The sequence below is a fragment of the Argiope bruennichi genome, chromosome 3 (genome assembly GCF_947563725.1).
Source record: "Argiope bruennichi chromosome 3, qqArgBrue1.1, whole genome shotgun sequence".
Classification (NCBI taxonomy): Eukaryota; Metazoa; Arthropoda; class Arachnida; order Araneae; family Araneidae; genus Argiope; species Argiope bruennichi.
Genome location: NC_079153.1, coordinates 47,679,497 through 47,700,870, shown reverse-complemented (window position 1 = coordinate 47,700,870; position 21,374 = coordinate 47,679,497). Strand labels below are relative to the sequence as shown.

The 21,374-nt window shown below is 33.4% G+C and overlaps 1 protein-coding gene across 1 annotated transcript; it reads left to right on the top strand.

Annotated features, from left to right (window-relative positions):
• The first annotated feature begins 6,014 nt into the window (after window positions 1–6,014).
• On the top strand, window positions 6,015–17,312 carry LOC129963032 (uncharacterized). The gene is made up of 10 exons (XM_056077043.1): window positions 6,015–6,132; window positions 7,375–7,515; window positions 8,038–8,178; window positions 8,946–9,342; window positions 12,159–12,421; window positions 13,863–14,020; window positions 15,061–15,232; window positions 15,791–15,965; window positions 16,039–16,193; window positions 17,182–17,312. Exons 1-10 carry the CDS (start codon window positions 6,024–6,026, stop codon window positions 17,241–17,243), a joined length of 1,773 nt encoding a protein of 590 aa, XP_055933018.1. The 5' UTR covers window positions 6,015–6,023; the 3' UTR covers window positions 17,244–17,312.
• Window positions 17,313–21,374: the final 4,062 nt, after the last annotated feature.

The window sequence follows — 21,374 nt, the reverse complement described above, 5'->3', positions numbered from 1 at the left end:
TCCATGGATACAAACGTGATTTCTTAACTCTTAAGAAATTGAAATATAGAGTTCCAAATTGTTTTAATTCAGTTTCTTTACAAAATGATTTGCTTTCTTGTATTTTTTTCAAATATATTTCTTTAATAATAAGTTTGCAGCGTTTCCATGCATTTCTAAAGACCATACTCTTAAAAGAATAACCAATAAGAATGGCCTGCCTTAAAGTCTTTCGCGTGCTCTCTAATCCAAAGAATGCCTTGAATGGTATTGAAATTACAATTGTTACGGAATATTAAACTTTTGAGAGAACTTTTTCTAAATATATCATGTAATCCTTGGCTGAAAATCTAATTTATGTTTTAAACGCATTTTTCTCAACATATTGAACCAACATTTGATGAAAGACTACAACTGTAAATAAAGTTACATAACCAAATCAATATATTGAAATCATTGCGTTTTTGAAATATGAAATGTACATGTTCTGAAAAATCAGAACGCATGCAGTCCACCCTTTGTTTGATTTGTTTCAAAATATGATATATATCTAGACTATAGATGTCAAACCTGTGTATCAAATTTTATTTATTCAATTCTATTAGTTTTATATCCATCGTGTTAACTTATATTCAAACAGCCGGACAGACAGACTTATTCTGAAGGGTGTTTCTTCAAAATTTGATAGAAATATACAAATTTTGTGTTAAGTCCGTACACAATATTTCATTCAGCTATTTCAAAGGAGTTTGTATCATTTTTATCACAGAAAAAAAGAAATTTTCCAAAAGTTTGCATTTCGAGCCCAGGGAATTCTAAAACATGGAGATTCGTAAGACCTGGAGTTCAAATATTTTGATGACCAAAGTATTCGCATACGACAAAGTAAAAATGATAGAATGTGATAAAATATTAAGAGCAGTCCTTTATTGATTGTTGTTGATGTTTACCTTTGCAGCACGTCAATCTCCAGAAAAATATTTTTATACAAACGTCTGTACACAAACAAAATAAGCCAGTGACACAATATCAATAATGTATTATAGTGTAAAGCTATACTTTATTATATAATAACGTCTATTACTTGAATAATCATAATTAGTCAAAATCAACATTAATTATTATTTGACCGACATTTTTAATTTCATAAAATGTGTACAAACACAACAATTATACATTAGCTAAATAAATTTGCCTATTATTGTACATATCTTCTGAATAAGTTTATCCAAAGTTTCTTTTAAATTTATTTCTACACAATTAAATCCTTTTAATAAAGCGTAATTGTTTATTTCACTAAAATCTTTTTCATTGTTTTAGGTCTGGCTAAAATGGGAAATTAGAAGCCAGCAGGGCGTTCTTGGATTTAATTTTTAGTTGTTTCATATAGAGACTACGAGGATTTGGATGAATTTCATGTCTTTAATATTTACTTTTTTATATATATAACTAATGTTTAATTTTAAACTTTAAATGTTTTTCAAAATTAGATTTTATTATTAAAGCATGTTCAAATCTATATGCAAGAAAGTATTTTCTATATTCTATATTTAAAAAATATTGAAGACATTTCTGAACAGTTTCTATTTTACAAATAAATGATATTTCAATTTATTATCTATTTTAATCATTCTACTTTCTGTAAAAATAGCCATAGATTGAATTCATTTATTTTAAGCCAATCCATTTCATTCATATCAAGGCATATTGGCTTGATCAGCTAAATTCTATAAATGTCTTTATGAGAAAGTAATAGATGAGTTTCTATTCGAAAATTGAGAAACATGGAAATTCTTTTATATTCTTGATTATATCTAGAATATTTGGGATACAAATGAGGTTTTATTCTAAAATATTGAAACATGACAATACTTATCCATATATATTATTTTATAAATATACTAACAGTACCCGTATAGCATTGCATAACACCTAAGAGGAAAAATAGCTTTAAACTTATGTCTAGCCTCCACCAGATATGACATGATATGTCACGCGGGATCAAAAAGATATTGAGAAATCATCAAAAATAACTATTAAAAAATTTATATCACATATTCAGAAATATAAGCTTTGACATAAAATCATTTGGCGCCTTGCGAGGTTTGTAATGTTTTGGTGGCACTTTCTTTGGGGTTACATGACCACCATTTTTTTATTTCACTGTATGCTACTGTATTTCGATCTTTACTATTCATTTCCCTTGTTTTTTCCTGCTTCGCAAAATCTTTCTGTTAACTTTCATTTTTTGGATTTATTTATTTTTTTGCATGCATTTCATTCTACTCCATTTATTGAATTTATCTTCTATATTTCCGTTAATTTGCTGCAATTTTCCTCGGAAACTCACGATTGCTAACGCTATTGCTGCCGTTCGCGCCACATTCAACCATTGCTCAACAATTTTGTGATAAACTATTTTTTGCATGAAAATGACTGCTTACCAATGCTGTTCCATATTTAGACTGTTAAAATGGTTTCAGTTTTCCCTTGTAAACAACACATGCCTTTTGATTCATCTTTTTCATTTTATAGCTGGGCTAATCTTTGATTTACAGTCGCCTTGCGAGGTTGTAAATTTTTCGGTGGCGCTTTGGCTACCATTACCCCTATTGCTGCCGTTCTCACCACACTCGGCCATTTCGCTAAAATTAGCCGATAAATTATTGTTTGGCGAAAATGACTGTATATCAAAGCTGTTTCTAAAGCTGAACAATATGGGCAGACTATAAACATTGTTCCTATTGAAACCGAGACATCATTTCTGTAATCCACACATGGATCCAGAGCAGAGTACTCCTTTTTGGACCAAATATCAGTTCTTTCACTTCTTCTCCTGTGTCCAAATTTAAATGCCTTTCTCTGTCTGCAGACATGCGGAATTCATTCTGTCTCTGTAATTCAATTGCAGTGCGATTAAAGAGAGACTGTTTCTTCGCTCAGCAGAAGAATCTCCTTTGAAGAAAGTGTGGACATTCTTTCTGATATTCGCTAACCTATTGTTTTTTTCCTCTACATTTTCATTATCGCGCAACAGACGAGGAGTTTTGGCATTTCATGTGCTCCGGCCAAGGATGGATTTCCTTTTTTGTGGGGCATAATGAATTTTGAATCGCTGTTTAAAATCAGACGTAAACAAAGAAATGTATCACATATACATAACAAAATTCTTGCTACTTGTGCATGCGCAGTTGAGATTTCCGTATATGAACGGATAATAGCAAAGCCCAGATACTGATATTTTACGCATGAGGGAATCGTAGTAGGAAAATAATTAAATTCGTAATTATAACACTCTTTTTTATTTTGATATGACTTCAATGTACTAAAACCTTCAAGAATAAATGTTCTACTGCACCTATCAATACTGTTCAAATATCTCCGAAATTAGTTAAGTATTTCTCGAGTTTTTCGGGTTTAAACATACAGACGCTTTCAGGAGACTTCATTTTATACTATGTTTAAATAAAGTAATATATATACTTTATATCTGATATAATATATATTTATATAATATATATACTTTATCTGATATAAATATATAATATATATATATATATTTATTTATATCAGATATTTATAATATAATATATAATATATAAATATATAATATAAATATATAATAATATATATATCTGATATAAAGTTATATAATATATATACTTTATATCTGAAAGTAGTTTATACATATCTACAAGGAGTGTTAAATGAAAAGATACGATACATCGTAACAGCGTAACTTTTAACATATTTGCCTATGCCGCTATGGGAGAACGCAGCGAGTGAAACATCTAGGGATGCGATTGGAGTCTCCAGAGTAGGTTGGAGCATGCGCAGGAGACAGCAGAGGCTCTTATAAAGAGCGCCATCTAATTGACGCTATTTGTTGAATTCCTTTAGCAAAAAGAACCATTAACTCCGATATGAACTGTGAGACATTCCGGAAACTATGCAGGTCCATCAAGAACAAAAGATGATGACTACTCATGGAGGGTGTGGTTCTGCTCCATGAAACGCTCGTCACACGTTCCCAGGATCACACTAGTGGAACTATCCAAGTTCAAATGGAAGCAGCTCACGGCCATCCACCCTATAGCCTGGACATGTCGCCCTGCGATTTCCATATGTTTGGTCTCCTGAAAAACATCTGAAAGAGAAACGCTACAACTCGGGCGGCCAACTGAATTACGATATGAAGGACTGGGTCTCGTCAAGGCCACATGAATTCTGGGAAGAAGAAATTCTTCGGCTCGTTAATCAATGGGATCGTTGTGTTCAGGCCTATGATGTATACTTTGAATAAATATTCTGTTTATATCCACAACGCCATTTACTGCCACTTTATTTGAGCACCTCTTGAATTTTGAATATACATAATACATATATACTTTACACATATATAAAGTAATATATATGCAATTACTTTATATATGAAAATACTTTATACATCTATATTTTGATTATTTTTGGAGCATTTCGGATACAACTGAAATTTCAATAAAGCTATTTTGGGTCATTAGATATGGATTATGTGTTAACATTCAGATTTTTTTTTTTCATTTTTTTTTTTTTGTTAAAATGCAAATGATAACAAAAAAAAAAAAAAAAAAAAAAAAAAGAAGCTTAAAGGCCGTTTAGAGTAAAAATGGGAATATTTCTGACAGCAACATGTCAAAATTAGATCCATCTCAAGTGAGATAGATTTGATTTGAAAATTTTATCTATTAATAACAGCTCAGTTTAACCCTCCAATTGGAATATTCATTATCATGACCACTTAAACTGTTTCGTGTATAGTTTAATCTGTTAAAGAATCCTCCATAATGGTAAAATTTCCATTTTTTTTTTTTTGAAACACCATAGAGTGAAGGCACGGTTCTATTAAAAAAAGATCAAGTTCATTGGTTCTGGTATAAAATAAAATTAATATTTGCCATTTTGATGAGGTAAATTCATCCTGACTTGGTGCAGACGACATCTGAAGTATCATAATTGTAGAATTTTTACAAATCATAAAATGATGATCCTTAGAATAATTGCCTCATTAATTATAATGAGTAACTAATTAACTCTTATTAGTTACAATGGAATGTTAAATCTATCTAATCACTTATTACCATTTTTCTATTTAGATTTGTGTAAAAATTTTATAGTTTTGGAAAGATTTTGAAACCTGTTATAAATGTTCCACAAAATAATTGTTAGTTATTGTCCAGACATTTCATTTCTCTCGTTATTAGTATGAAGATTTATAATCATAAGTTATCAAAAAAAATCTAAGATAATATATATAGTAATCAATCAACTCCAAATATATATAAAAAATCAATAACTGCCTTCTAAATTGTCTGTTAAAATTCTTTAAGCCGCTTAAATTGCACAGTGACAATTTTCAATCAAAAATATAGCAAAACTACGAGAAGCAGGGTTTTCTTGAACAATAATTTACTTTGAAAAAGATAAATAGGTAAGAATTAGACTTCTAAAAAGAATTCCAAATTTTTATTGATCCAACAATGCCGTTAGTTTGCAGTCAGAATACATATGGAATGTAGCACCTGTATAAATTTTATGATTAGAGGAAACCAATCCTGAAGAAAGAGTCATAGATAGTAGAGGTCATAAATATCATGTTATGAAATTGAAAATAATTTTTGACAAATGATAAAAATATATATATAATTGATAGAGGATATTTGAAAACGATATTTTGATAAAGTAAAACACAAAATTAAAAGGGACGTTAAATATCATTCTTAACAGCAATTTCTAAAAACTTCCCCTTTCCACTTAACCATGTAACGGATTCGAATATATATATATATATATATATATACCGCTTTAGATATTAAACGATTTTGGAAAATGGCGTAGCAGAATCATCTAAATTTATATACTGAAACATTAATATATTAGCTAAACATTTATTCTTTATGAAAAAAAAATTGCGTATTATTGCGGAAGGTGACATGCTAATTATTTGGCGGTGTCACCGCTATCTCACTCAACTCAATAACACACCATTAGTACTATATAAGACTATCATGCTGTGGCTTTTGTACATTCTACAGCTTGCACAAAGTCTTGCTTTTCCATACTTCAGGATGAGGGTGCTTATTTGTTTAATATTTGTTTTTGTTTCTGTCGCCAGTGGTGAGTCATTTCATATTGATATATTTTTCTTGTTACTTATATATATTGCAATGATTATTACGGTTCCGTCCACCGGACAGTAAGTCTGTATGGATTGCATCGATATTGTATTTTAAGGATTAACCTTCCCTCCTTAAGTAGGATCCTTTATCGTTTCTAACTGTAACATCAATTGAAGCAATATACGAGTTTTGAAGGTGTCGTATGCCAGGTGATGAGGGAATATTGAGTTCTACATTCAACAAGGCAGTCGCCTCGGTCTTTTTAAATCATTAAGGTCGGAATTTAAATCATTAAGGAGTAACTATGCATTAACAAGATCATGTACGTTGCATCTTGAACTCCTTTGTGCATTGCGTTTTCTCTTCAGTTAATCCACTTAAGCTTGTTTATTGTCACAACAGTGCTGATTGAAAGTGCTGAGAACTTTTTTGGAACAGATTGTATATGGGTAGAAGATTAAGCAATTTATTTCTTTTAATAACAATGTAGCTCTATTGAACTTCTAGCTAGAAATCTGCAATATTTAAAAGACTAACTTTATCGTAAAAGAACTTTATAATTCGACTGAAAGTCTCAATGCCTGACGATATATAGTATTGTATCCAATTAACTAAGCGATTACGTATTCATAGAATAAGACGGGCCATTCTCCTATCTTTACACTTGCTACCAAATTATTTGAACACTAATATTTTTATCTTCTGTTCTTCCCACTTAAGTCGAATCATTGACTCTCCTCGACCCACCCGAAGGTCAAGCATAAAGATAACTGAATGGCCTAACCTCCGCAACAGCATCATTGGCGGGAACCGAGCCCTAAGGGCCATAACTAGGCTCGGTACAACCATTCCCGAAGGAACTACGTCTCGCCATCGATGGGAGGAGCCAGATCCTCCACCTATTTATGTACCCACAAGTTGGAGAGAGCAAAGCACCTCATCCTCATTTCGAGGTGACCCTAACGTACTTAACCCCCCCCCCTACCCTAAGGAGGGGGTTTAAGTAAAAATGCATTTTTCATTCTTAACCTACACCTTCGGATATATTGGCGAGTTTGACTTGTGCTTCAAATTATTTAATTTTTACACTTACAATCGCGATAAAAGAAACTTTAAATATGCGCATTGCTATCTCAATTGCCCACCCTCTATTAAAAGAGTTATTCTAAATCCCAGGTGTTGTACACTTTGGAAGTTCATCAAACTCGTGTGATGAAGTTAATTTCCGTTCTGTTTCTAGGTTCTCAAAAGTGCTCAGAATACGATTTCCCGTGCGATGATGGCGAATGTATAGATTCGGCACTGTGGTGCGACTCGCAGAAAGATTGCAGTGATGGATCAGACGAAAAATATTGCAAAAAATCTGGCTACTTTAACAAAGGTACGCATTCAATCTTGCAACTCTGAGCAGTTCCAGATGCAATCAATATTTTAAAATAAGAAAATGGCAATCGTATAAATTGACGTTCAGTTTTATTCAACTGTAAGCTTCAGCTCTTATCTGCTGGCAGACTGGATCGCGTATTAAATCAACTTGAAATTAAGAATCCCTTGATACGAGATCAAAATTATAATTTTTAATCTCTTTACTATATTCTTCCGATCTTTTTATATATTACATTTCCTAAAACTTTGTGACACTTCAGATATAAATGCTTTTTCATCAACTAGACCTTTTGACCCTAGTGCGTCTTTTTTGTATAAAGGAATAATCTTAATGTATTGCATCGTCAATTTTGGCGCAAGTTACTCTATAAATTGATCTTGCCCTAGACTAATACTCTCATTCCTCATTTTTGTATATACATTAAATGATATAAAATGCAGATAGAAACTTCAAGAATAACTTCTGGCTACATTTTATAATGTCGTCGTAATTTTCATAACCGAATTTTCTCTACAGATCCTAACAACTGTCCGTCAAGTTACTTCAAATGCAACAATGGACCTTGTATACCCCTAATCGGACGATGTGATGGGTACGAGAGTTGTGAAGATTCGTCCGATGAAAAGAACTGTGGAAATCCAAGCTCTGCTGAAGAAAGTAAGTGCTTTAAAGCCCAATCCTCAAAATGGGTAGATTGAAGACGGGTATTCAATATTTATTGCAATACTTGTTGGCATTATAATTCCATGCATTCTATTCTCCTAATGTTTGGAGAAATCATGACTATTCTTGCAAAGTAGCACCCAAATTCCCTGAAAATGGGCATAAGATCTTCCCGATCTAAGCGACTACAGTTGTTGTATATGAGCATTTAGTAAATAAAGATCGTCTTTAAAAGAGGATCAATTTTTGTTAATATTCTAACTCCAAAATTTAGATAACTTTGCATTAGCATGTAAAAGACGGGGTGGAAACCTTTATTCCTTATTCTTGTTTTAATGCTTCCTCGAGGAGGTATGCCGGATAAATTTATCTACATGGTACTCCACGAATCTAGCTAAATTGTGTGTACCACGAAGCTAAATTAAATATTTTCGTAATATTCGGCATTGAACCAAATTTGTCTTGTAAAATTTAACATCTTCACAAAGGAAGAATTTTACTCTACAGTGCGCCTTGCTGAATACTTTCAATCCGAATAAAGACTACAGTCTTTTCTCTAACTTGGGACGAACATATTTATAACAATAAAAACGAGTGCAGTTGCACTGTCCGAATTTGACTAGATAAAGAGAAATAAGTTATGGGGGGGGAACCGAATCCAAAGTTATAAACTAGTTATTAATGTTGGACAGTAATACGTGGAGATATTAAGTTCCAGTATGAAAATAAGTTTCACATTTTTATTCAAATTTGTTTTATAGGTGATGAGACACCTCCTTCCTCTACTCCAGTGTCTCCATTGGGAGTACGGATGTCACCAGCAGCCGCATCAACCCTACGTACTACCACCACGACCAAGCAGCCTCTGGTTAAACCAGAATCTCGTGCTCCGAAACATTCTGACACTGCTGATGATGTGCACTTCTCTGTTCAGACTGTATATTCAAATGTGCGTCCTTCTGGCTACACTCATCAGCGCAACATGGCTCGCACTTGGCTTATTTCACAAAGGAAAGGCGACTTTGGTTGGGGAGATGAAACTCCAAGGGCTGTAACTGCTCTATACCTCTCTAATGTGCAACAGGCGGCCAGTAGAAATGAAACCGACTTGCTAATGGTGAAACAACTTGAAGTACAGCTTTCTTTAGACATAGCCAGGTAAAACCGTTCGCAAAAGACTTTGAGTAAAGGCATCTTCATTAAACGGAATTCCGTTTCTGAATTCCATAAAACCACAAGATTATGGATCGTATTTAGCTTTTAATTGTACTGGTTTTTTAACTGATCAATCGATTTTTAGAAGTGTTCGTAATTTTACCGAGCAATCTTTCATGAGATCCTCTTAGTGGCCTATTGGCCTAGGTCTAGACATCGATAATGTCTGGGGTTAGTTTTAAAAAGTGTGCAGACTCTTGTCACACATCAGTGTTTACATCACACTTTCAGCGTCCCAATGCTGTGTGTGATTTTGATATTCAAACAAAACAAATGCATAGAATTTGCAAGAAAGTGTTACGGGCACATGTCGGAGGTCACTTGAAGACCTCACTCACTCAAATTTTACTTTCGAAATGCAGAATTGACAGTTCTGCATTTCTTTGCTGCTGAGTTTGGTCTACAAGCTTAAGACTAAGGCACTTGTATACTGGGACCTTTAACCAGTACCAGACGAAAAAATTTTGGACGTAAAAAGCAAATTATGTCCAGCTTCGTTATAATCAGTGTAGGCCTGCATTTCTAGTCTACGCGAATTAACGAGATTCTTTAGTGAAAGCTTAAAATCGTTGACTAAGCCGTTAATGTAAATACGATCGCAAATTTTATCTATACCCAAATTAGATCTTGGATTTTAATGCGAGTATTTTAACAATTTTGTCTCGCTGTAAATCGAAAGACTATGATCATGTAATTATCATTTGTATTGACTTTCCAATTTGGCTGTCGGTTTGTATGAAAATTGTGTGCCTCTGTTTATTTTTTCTTCCGCACTTAAATCGCGCTTCATCGGACCGGTTTTCCTCATGGATAAAATGTTTATTACCAGTTTTTGAGACTGATTATAGTAATATTCTCCTCTAGGCTAATCTTTATTCCGGTGTCCAGTAAAGGAAATGTCCCTTATTCGTACTTCTAATCCCTTAAATCCCAAGCTACTTCATTTCGGTCTCTCTGCCATTAAGCTGGTCAGTTCGGCCTAACTATCGGTAGACGTGCCTGATGGTTCGGTTTACATGGCTCCGTCTTGCGGCCTGAATTTTCCTGTTCATAGTGTTGCGGTTTCGTATCCCAATTCGCTCACTGTCCCATCTGGCCAGAAGATAAATATTTGGTGTAACAATTGAAGATTTGTATTCAAGCTTAAAGAATTCCGGAAGATTGCATTTTAGCTGAAGGTCGCGTAATCGCAGCATCCTTTAACGTCTCGGCATCTTGTATTGTATTTATTTTCACTCTCGTCGCTCGTTCCGAACCAATACACGCATCGTATTTAATGAAGGATAAGCTTGGAATCCTAGTGTCTCACAATTCGCTGATCTGGCCTAGTAACTAGAGAATCTTGCCAATGACGCTCAATATGACCCAGAAGAATCATCGGTTACACACGAGCAGTCCGCTTCCGTTTTCTTTGTTTCAAAGTAGTTCGCAAATTTTTGTAGACCACACGTTTTGAACTTTGACTTGAAAATAAATAAGTGGGCATGCGAATTAAGTTCAGTCCAGGCGTCCGAAGTTAACTCGTTGGAAAGAAAATGTGGACAGTACAAGCGACCAGAAATCGTTTACGGCTGGTCTGCATAGACTGGTGTCGTGTTTAGTGGGTTATTGCTCTACTGCTTTTAGAATGACTTTCTAAATTTTTGACACTTAAAAATCGAACTCCCCGTGTTACACTAGCCATGTGATTAAAAAAAAAACTTCTCGTTTATTCTTTACGGTATTGTGTAGACGCTGGTCCCAACTTTCTCCGTCTGCCATGAATACATCTTCGTGGTAAACTTTTTAATTTTGATCGGATGTCGTATGTTCTTCCAAATTGTACAAAGGAAGAGGGCAGGACATTTATCTAGAAATTTCAAGTCTTCCCCTCATTGGGAATACTTCCAGGAGTCGCTTGAATGCTTATGTAAATTGTATAGTGAGGGAAAACTTCATCTACCTCGAACAAGTATATTTTGCATTCGCGGCATGCGTTTCGGACACTTGCCACAATCGTGTACCAACCGGACGCTTTAATACTTATTTGATTCTGTTAAATTTTTGCTCGTAAACATCACTTACGCTTACTATTATTCCCAAGTTTAAACGCACAATTCTTAAGGCCGTAGATTCCAAGAAGGGATTATTTGGTTCGAAAGTGCATGATGCCCTAACTTTCCTCTGAACTAAACTTGGTCATTTAATTACAGCTTGAAGTTGGATGGACTTTTATTCACAACTAATATTTGTAATTGGTATTGTGAGATTTGAGCAATTCAAAACTCAATCGTTTTGGGTTAAATTAAAATTTACCTAAGCGTGAAAACCATGATAATACCTTGACTCTTCATTTTTGGAGCAGACGGTCATAGTGTAGATCGACAATTCTTTTATTTCTGCTTATCTTTCACTTGCACTAATTTGTTCTTCATCCGTATACTTGCACTAATTTGCTCTTCATCCGTATCTGGAGTTTAGAGTCCTACATGGCTAATTTCGGAATTTATTAAGTTAAAATACTATCCAAAACATTGGAATTCACATAGGCTTCCGCATATTGCTCAGTGTTGCCTTTTATACACTGTTACTCTCGCAACTCGCATTTGTGCGAAGATGAATCTAATTTGAAATGTAGTCGGGTAAATCTTAAACTATTGTGCCAGGATTTTAAATAAACTACCTTTAAAACAAATTAAATGACCAATTCAATACTGGCGATATTAGAATTTGCAATACTGTTATTACTTATTCTATCTAAATATAGTATTTTGTTTCAGAAACGGAACGAAAGTTATGAAGCTGACGAATCTTGCATTGTATATAAATGCTCTTATGGCTAGCTGTAAAGATGCTAAGAACTTTTATGGTGAGAACTTGGTTCAAACTTTGCGTAATGGTGTGGATGCTGCCCATAGATCAGCTGAATTCATTAACCCATCTGTTTATCTGACTCTCTGTATCAACAACGCTACTACTTATGATGACACAAGGAAACTACACGACATATTTACAAGCAAAATTGCCTCCATGGTTAGAATAGGTAAGCAATCTGCAACTTCCTGTTCTAAACCCAACGATTACAAATGAAAGGACCTGTTGAGTTTGGAACAGAACGGCTGACCGGGGAACTCGACTAAAGCGGGAAACTAAATTGCAGTTAGCATGGCGTGAAGTAACTGGTTCACCTGCATTTAAGGTTTCGTAGCCCAAAATCTTTGTTGGTAGACTATCCACCTGAAATCGAATATATTTTTTCCTCGATAGAGAGCACGCATGTGTATTGGTATGACATGTGAACTTGAACGTTTTAAACTTTAGAAAATGCCATTTAGATAAACCTATATTCGGCGAAATATTTTCAATTCTTAAAGCCTAAACATCAAACTGAAGTTCTAAATTGGCGTGGTTATTTAAATTTTCATTGAAAATTTAACGTACTGTATAACATCGCGTATCATTCTTCCTTTTCTACGAATTTAATTATTGCTTATTCTTAAACTTCCTGAGCACATTATTTTCATAATCGTAGAATATATATTCTTTCTGTAAATACTGAAACTAAACTTGAATAGATCTTCGTTTTTAATGGTATTGAAAATGCGAGTTACGCAATATGTTTAATATAAAGAGTTTCAATTATTGAAACAGTGGGACTCGCTGTCTTGGACGATATCAAAATTCACTAGTGAGCAATTGTTATAAGCATTCGAGTAGATTCCAAAAACTATTTATTCAAAATTGACTATTTACTTATTCGAAGATTGGGGGGGGGGGGGGGTAAGCAACAGGCATGACACTCGCTTTAATTTACCTTCGCGTTCGATAATATTATTCGGTAGAATGTCGTGCTCTTATACATTTAAATTCGTTCTAATTTACAAAACTCTTAACTGGAAATTTCAAATGATTTTTTGCTTTAACTGAAATTTACTATCTTCAATCTTGTATTCGAAATGAAGGTTTAACGAATACATTACGCTAAACTTTCAGAATCATCGTTTCTTGTGTGAGAATCAATTCCTTTAAATACAAAAAAGTTGGAACGAAGACCTATATGTAGAGACGCGTTTTGTTATTGCAACTTGCTGAAGTAAATAAGCACCGTTTATGGTGAAGTCGACTTTAAGATTCAAATGTAATTTACTTGGAGAATAGTGCAATCTATACTGGACTATTTTGTTTCGAACTTTTTTTCTTGTATAAAATGAGATTTTATTAAATGGAGGGTCTTTATGCCGGAAAAACTCGATGTATGAGGGATGGTTGATCACTGTAGGTGAAGAAATGCAAAAAGTGAATAGTGATAAAAGTGCCTGATGTACCTACTAGCGTAGTTGTAATAAAATGTAGAAATTTATAGTGATTTGGTGCCTCCTGACGGAGCTTTCGAGTTTTAGATAACATGGGTACTTACCGATGCAGCAATTTTATTCTTTGAAAATACTTGTTTTGGATCTTCAGTCATTTCTATATTCTAACAGATATCCAAGCACTGGCGCTGTTGACTGCTACTTGCATTCATGGAAATACGAATTTCCTTGCTGCATCGATGTATGACGGCTTGAGAAGTCGGTTTATTCAAAGAATGAAGGTCGGTGGCCTGCCAGGAAATGTTTATGAAGCGGCTTTGATCGCACAGGTAAGATTCTTGCTAATATATTCGAAAGCCTTACAGCTGCGGAGACTATTCATTGACGTGATGCAGGCAATCACTAAAGCTTAACATGAAACTTCTCAACCTCTTTTCTATATGTAATAGAAATGGAATTTTTAAGATGGTAATATCTAATGAAATGTTGTGCGTACTTGAAATGTGTTTTCGGGTTGATCTTTAATCTACGCGATTGTTTGATGCTGACAATTGATTAATTTCGTTAATAATAAAGTTAAAATCGGTAGAAATGTCTATTATACCATATGTCAATCTTCATAGGGTATAATAAAGAATGTAATACGATTATACACTTTAAAAACGTCTAGCTCAAATTCGTAGGTTAGAAAAGCTTGCCTTGCATTTTATATTATGAAAGTACCGTATACTTAAACTCTTAAATGTAATCAGTCCGTCTTCTGTTTGGAAAAATCTGGTATAATATAATCAATTGTATTCTCTGGGAAATGAGAAATTCCAGCGGTTTCCTGGAGTTTTAAGTTACTACTTCATACAATTTTGTCATCACACTCTACCAATAAAAAATGATCGTCTTCTGCTAAACTACAACGTTGGTTTAGGATAACTATAATAAGTGTAATCTAGTTTGATATTTAACATTGTTGAAAAGCGGATTTAGCTCTGAAAATTCAACTGGGAAATGCAATTGCATTTTTCTAAATGCAGACTTAATCAAATTTTAGATTTCTATCTCAGAATTTTACGGAGCTTGATTTAAAAACTATTTCGGGAATGAATGCGATGTAAAATTTTATTTGACTTTTCTTACTCTGACTACAACGTTGAATTAAATCTCTTAAAGAGGGACATTTAATTTTGGAATAAACTGTCAAAAATATATTCGAAGTTGGCCAATTCTTTGGTCCCCGAAGGTAATAAAGTCTGGAAGCCTCTAAAGGCTAATATTTACTATTTTTAACCAAAGGCTCGAGCTGCATTCATTTTAATACCTGTAAACTACGCTACTGAACTAAGTAGTAACCAAGCTACAAAACCTTTGGTTCTAGGCTCTCCAAGAAATGAAGGTAACCCAGCCAGGCCTACTGGAATTCATACTGAAGCAACAGCAGGGAGACGGCTCATTCGGTAGCATATTAGCAACATACTTGGTATTACCCGTTCTAGCTGGTCGAAGTTTTCTGCAAATGAACGACCACTGCGGCCAACGGTACATCTCGGGTAAGTTTCTGATTTGTTGCTTGTCCTAAAGGCTTCTGATCTTGCTATAGATTCCGATTGGCATTAAGCTTGTTATGTAACTGCTCGACTCTTAAAACGATCTGTTAATTTTGAAATGTACATGTCGAATAAAGATAAATTTAAGTTTCTTGCTTTCATGAACTTTCTAGTTTTTACATTAGCAATTTAGATTCGAATCGTCACGCTATTCATATACAGGGATCTCTCGATAAATATTTAGGCCTCTCCCAGAAGGAGGACGAAAACAGCGAGGTGTTCAAGTACAGACTATGTTTGAAGCCTAAAGGAACATGTCAATTCCTGACTTAATAAATCATGCTCCTGTGTTTTGCTGAAATTAAGTTTTTGCTTTCATAAGTTACTGTATCACGAAAACCAAGCAAAACAAACGACATTTGATACTAGATAGTCATGGTGTTAAAAAAAGACGGAATTTCCTTGTTTTGTCAGAGAATAATCGTAACGAAGTTAATTTTCAGTATGTCACTCATTGTTGAGTAGTATAAAATGACTCTTTCATTCTGATTTCTCATTTAGATCTTGCTCCTCTTGAGGTACTGAAAAACTCGAAGCGTAGAAAGATATATGTACAGTACGCTCTGAACTATGGAAATCCTCCTCAAATATCGCAAATGATCCAAATGCAAGTAGCCGAAGGGATCAACTTCTTGGATGTCATGAGACTTGCACAAGAAGTCAATCCAAAATACAGGTAAGGCTTTAAGTTTGTGTATTAGCAATTTAATCCCGAAACCGATGTAACGATCTTCGTTGCCCTTTTGCAGGTTTTTGTTGGATGGCCATCGTGAAAATCCAGTTGTTTATTCAATTGGTGGTATTCCCAATGATGCTGAAAAAGGAATGTTTTGGACACTCCACTTGGCTTCCAATAGTAACAGGGCTAGAGGTGACGCAGGGCGTCTTACTCCGTATTCAGGAAGTATGCATGATCTGTTAAATAGCAGCTGTGTTAGTTGAGCTTATACGCATTCTAGCCAGTCCAAGACGGTATAATTAAAACGGCGCGCTTTCTTATTGTTGAAGCTCCAGAAGCTGAGATCGAGGGTATATAAATAAGAAATCGAACCAGTAACAGCGTAGTATATTTTTGTCACGAGTATCGGTTTGCTTTAACGTATTAAACTAAAAGAATAATTCCAAATGAGTAATATTTTAAACTGCATATAGTTAATTGTATAATTTTCTTGCTTGTAAATGTTATCTCCTCATTAAATATTGCATAATTTGCTATATGTCTCCAAATGTTTAGTATTTCTCGCAAGATATTACTCGTATAAACGAGTCCTTTGAATTGGTATAATTTAGTTACTGACTCCAATAAATTATTGGTATGATTACTATAGTGAAAGACGGGATAGTTTTGGAGATGGGGTGCAGTGAATGAGATTTGAAAATGGGATCAATATTGCTGTAGCCTTCCTTTGTTCCAGCTTTTAATATTCAACACAAATGCATTATTGAATTATATTGCGAATGGGTGTGCGATCTTAAGTAAATTCTTCCACTATGTTTGTTATCTACAAGAGGTACTTGGTTTTAACCCTTTGCCCTGGAGGCCATTTTGACGCTGACGGACCAGCAACTCGACGTTTTGTAATGATTTGAGTTTCTTGGCTCTAATTTAAAATGATTGCATACAATTTAGCGGATAAAACTTCACACACCAATACAACATACACACGAGCTTTTAAATATGTTGAGTTTTTAAAAGAAAGTTATAGCCGGGCATCAATTTCCGCACCAAAGAAAGTGTGTAATCTAGATTTGCGTCATTAAATAATATGGGGGTGTCATCTTTCGAGGGCAAATGGTTACACTTTTGAAACAAATCTTTAACAGAAAGAATTGTGTAAAATATATATTGTATAAAGGACACTTTACATTCTAATGGGCATCTTCTCTTTCAGATATCAAGGAATTGATTCCTCATGCCGGTGACGAATTTGTTTTTTGGATGCGATCCCTATAATTCACTAATAACGTTGTTTTTGTTATTTATTGCGGACATTTAAAACTGGAAATAAACTAATCGTTTTTATTTTGTGTGAAGACTGTTCTTTAAGATCATATAATTGAATTATCTCTTACTCGAAGACATCGTCTATTATAAGTGGTCGAATAATTTACAGATATCTGTACTTGACAATAGATCACGTATACTTAGCGAAATGTTTAGTTTGTTTCGGAGTAAATTTACTCTAAATCTTAACTATAAATCGATAGCGCGTTCAAGCAACGCACTCAAACAATTATCTGATTCTTATTTCAATTAAGGCACGTCTTCAGATATAGAATGTAGTGCTTGCTAAATGTAAACATTTAGCGTAACCAATTTAGAATTGATTTTGAAGCGCATGCATACAAGTTCATTCCTGACCACCAAGGCGAATATTTTATCAAACTGTTAAGATATAGGCTAATAACTCAACACAAGTTAAAATCTTGGCAGCTCCTGATAAAATTCCACAATAAGACATTTAGGATTTCCATTTAAGTATGAGAAATTAGTAAACGGGTCAAGGATAAATGTTATGAAGCTATAATTAATGCTAGGTTAACTTTGTAACAATGAACTTTCTTAAACGGACCATTTTTCTGGAAATAAATCAAACTTGGAAGTCTCAGACTCTATTCCATTATTGGAAGTATGCGATCTTTTCCCAGCATGCCCTTTTTGAACTGATGCAACAGTTGATTATTACGTATATGCTAAAGCAAGCACAAAAATTAGTTTTTCTATTTACTGAAATAAACGGGTGCTGTAATATTTTTGTTTGATACAGTTGAATTCTAAGGAGTATGCACATCTCATAACGTCAGTGGCTACGGTGGCCTGATGGCAAGCTTTCGGAATCGGAGGATTTTGGGTTAGACCAGATTCCACAAATGCCTTCTGGTGAGCTTTCAATCTGTCCATGGTGTGGTGAGGAATCTTGGAGAGGGGTTGCCAACTGGGATGTCGTCCACGTCATCTGACAGTGGTTCACATTTAGAGGTCCGTCCTAAAACAGGCCTAGTATTGCTTCGGAACGGAACGTTAATATAACTTAACTCGTCACATCTAATAAGATGGTATGCAAGTATTCATCAAGGGACTACCATTTTCCGATTTGCGCGCATATTTTGACTTGTGCATCGAATTACTATTTCAGAGTGCAAATTCGTCTAATTAAAATTCTTGTTTATTACTCCAAAAAATAAATATGCAATTTTTAAGTTTGATTCGCCGAAAAATTAAATCGACGAATTCTTATCTCTCTGCTAGTTATTTTCAGCAATCAATATTAAACCTTAAAATAATGATCCGCCTTGATGGTGAATGAAGACAATGTGTGATCGTTACTTACAAAGCACACAGTAAGATTTAAATACGTTACCCGACCTCAATTTATAAAATTAATTTGTCAAATTAAGCGTGTTTTTTGAAATTTTAGCTTTTTAAAAGTTGCGTTATATTTTGGTATTTCATCCACAATGAATGAAAAGATTTAATATCATAAAATGGAAGATATTTTGAAATTTAAAAAGAAATTCATTTTAAAATACATATATTTAGTTAACATATATTTTATGATCTGCGTTTCCTTATTTAAAAAATAGTTTTTTTCTTTTAAATTACACTTTATATAGTGTCTTTTAAAATCGTACTGTTTTTGTTGTTGCTACAAATATTTCTCTATAATTTTATTCCAATGCTTAAGATGGTAAAAATGTTTTGGAAAAATTTGCTTTCACGTATTGAAATATTGTTTTAAAAGTATTCTTTTAATTGAATTTTGTAAGTTTTAAATTACTCGTAATTTATATTTTATTGCACAGGTAAGCAGTGATAAAATGTCTATTTTGTGTTCATTTTTAGACATTCCTTTTTTATAATGTAATTATAGATTTAATGTTATGTTAGTTTAAAAATTGTTTCTTTTCAGTTCTTATCCGAAATGGCACGATATTTCTACAATATTTTTTATATAATAAACTCAGGATAATATCGTAAAGTATCGCAACTATATTGTTGGGCATGTTTATCTAGCAGTTGTTATTGTAGTACAATAATATTTTTCGACTAGATAAACGTTTATAGAATATTCACTATAGATATAAGAAATTTAAAACATTCTATAATAAAAACAAAATGCTACTGCAGAATTCTTTTTTTTCAATCATCATATTTTTAATGAACATGTTTAACAGGCAGAAACTTATTATGCTTGTAGAGGTTTAATCACTCGAATCGTTTCAAATGGAAACTTTAGAAGAGATAACAGAAAAGTTGTGATATATACAGAAAAATAAATAGAAAAACTTCTAACAAAATATACCAAATTTTAAGTTAAAACTATTTAACTTAAGAAGTCATTACATAAAATATTTAATTGGAATTTTTCCAACCATTAACACAGAAAAAGTAGTTGGCCATCAAAGACGAAGAGTGAGAAATGATAAACTGATATCACAGCAACGCAAAAGGAAGCTATCAAAAGAATTCGACTTCATTTAGAAGATGCATTCATACAATAGTTAGAACAAGTGTAAGATTGATAAAATATAATCGTGTAGTGTATCGCAATTTAATGTTTAAAAATACAGTTTTGTATAAATCTTAAACAATGAAGATGCATAATATTGATATCGAGGACTTTTCTTAGAATTGTTCAAATATGTTTGAAATAAATCGATTGTTCAAGAGATTCAATTCAATGTAAGTGCATTTATTTTACTGTTATTAGGTTACGAAAATTTTAAAGTATTTTTCATAATTTCAATATTTTTAGTGAATTAACAAACATATTCGAAATTGGCAATGGGGCAAGTAGTAACAGATGCAAATTTGCGAGATTTTATTCTTAATTTGCGCTTTAATCACGCATTTATGCTTCCTGCATTTAGTATATCGTGCATGCTCAAACATCATGTCCCTCTCTCAGGACTCTAAATTACGAAAGGAAAAAAAAAAAAAAAAAAAACATCTAAAAGAGTTTAAATTACAAAGAAAGATAAAAAAAAAATAATAACATTTATTAACTCACTTTTTTTTTGTAAAAAGTCGGAGGATAAAGAAAAGGATTGTACTATTATTTAAAATGAAATCAAGACGAAATGATACGAGAAAGATATAGGTTTAATGTAAAAATGCAAATGAGAACATAAAGGGGAAAAACGAATAAAGAGAATAATTTATTCAAATTTTTAAAAAATAGGACTTTCCTCCAGCTTGCGGAGACGTGTACAGCCGTGTTGGATTCGAGTTCTTTGGATTGCCAGTTCGAATCCCGTCGGCCGAAGGCTCACCGTGTGTGTGGTGGCTGGCACGCGTATAAATCTGTCGTGGTCACGAAGTCCTCCATGTGGAGAGTAATACCACTGGGAGTACTGGGTCAGGGATTATCGTTGTCTGATTCAGGTCTAAATTACGATCTATGCAGGAGTGAATGAAGTCCACCCCGTAAAAAGGTTTGTGGCGTGTGGGTAGCTAAGTCGGTCCTTGATGGCGAAGAAACTAGAGATGCACTCTTGGCTTAAAATCACTGACTTCTAAAGTCAGTGGGCTTGTCTATGATAAGTGTCATTAGTTTGAGTTGAAATACACAGTATTTATACTAATGTATATATTATACAATGTAATATATTTCTTTAATAATAAGTTTGCAGCGTTTTCATGCATTTCTAAAGACCATACTCTTAAAAGAATAACCAATAAGAATGCCCTCCCTGAAAGTCTTTCGCTTACTCTCTAATCCAAAGAATGCCTTGAATGGTATTGAAATTACAATTATTACGGAATATTAAATTTTTGAGGGAACTTTGCATTTTTTTTTTCTTCTAAATCTATGGTGTAATCCTTGGATGAAAATCGAATTTATGTTTTAAACGCATTTTTCCCAACAGATTAAACCGACATTTAATAGAAGACGACAATTAAAAATAAAATTACATAACATATTTAATATATTGAAATCATTGGGTTCTTGAATTATGATGTATGCATGTTCTGAAAAATCAGAACCCAGACAGTTCACCCTTTGTTTGATTTGTTTCAAAATATGATAAGTGTCTAGACTATAGATGTGAAATCTATGTACCAAATTTTATTTATCCAATT

What these genes read in the sequence shown, in the direction of transcription:
- LOC129963032 (XM_056077043.1), top strand. Translation starts at nt 6,024, where the DNA reads ATGCTGTGGCTTTTGTACATTCTACAGCTTGCACAAAGTCTTGCTTTT. An exon ending in CTTTCTTTAGACATAGCCAG is followed by an intron (nt 9,343 to 12,158) that starts GTAAAACCGTTC and finishes ATTTTGTTTCAG; the next exon opens with AAACGGAACGAAAGTTATGA. An exon ending in CGGCCAACGGTACATCTCGG is followed by an intron (nt 15,233 to 15,790) that starts GTAAGTTTCTGA and finishes TTTCTCATTTAG; the next exon opens with ATCTTGCTCCTCTTGAGGTA.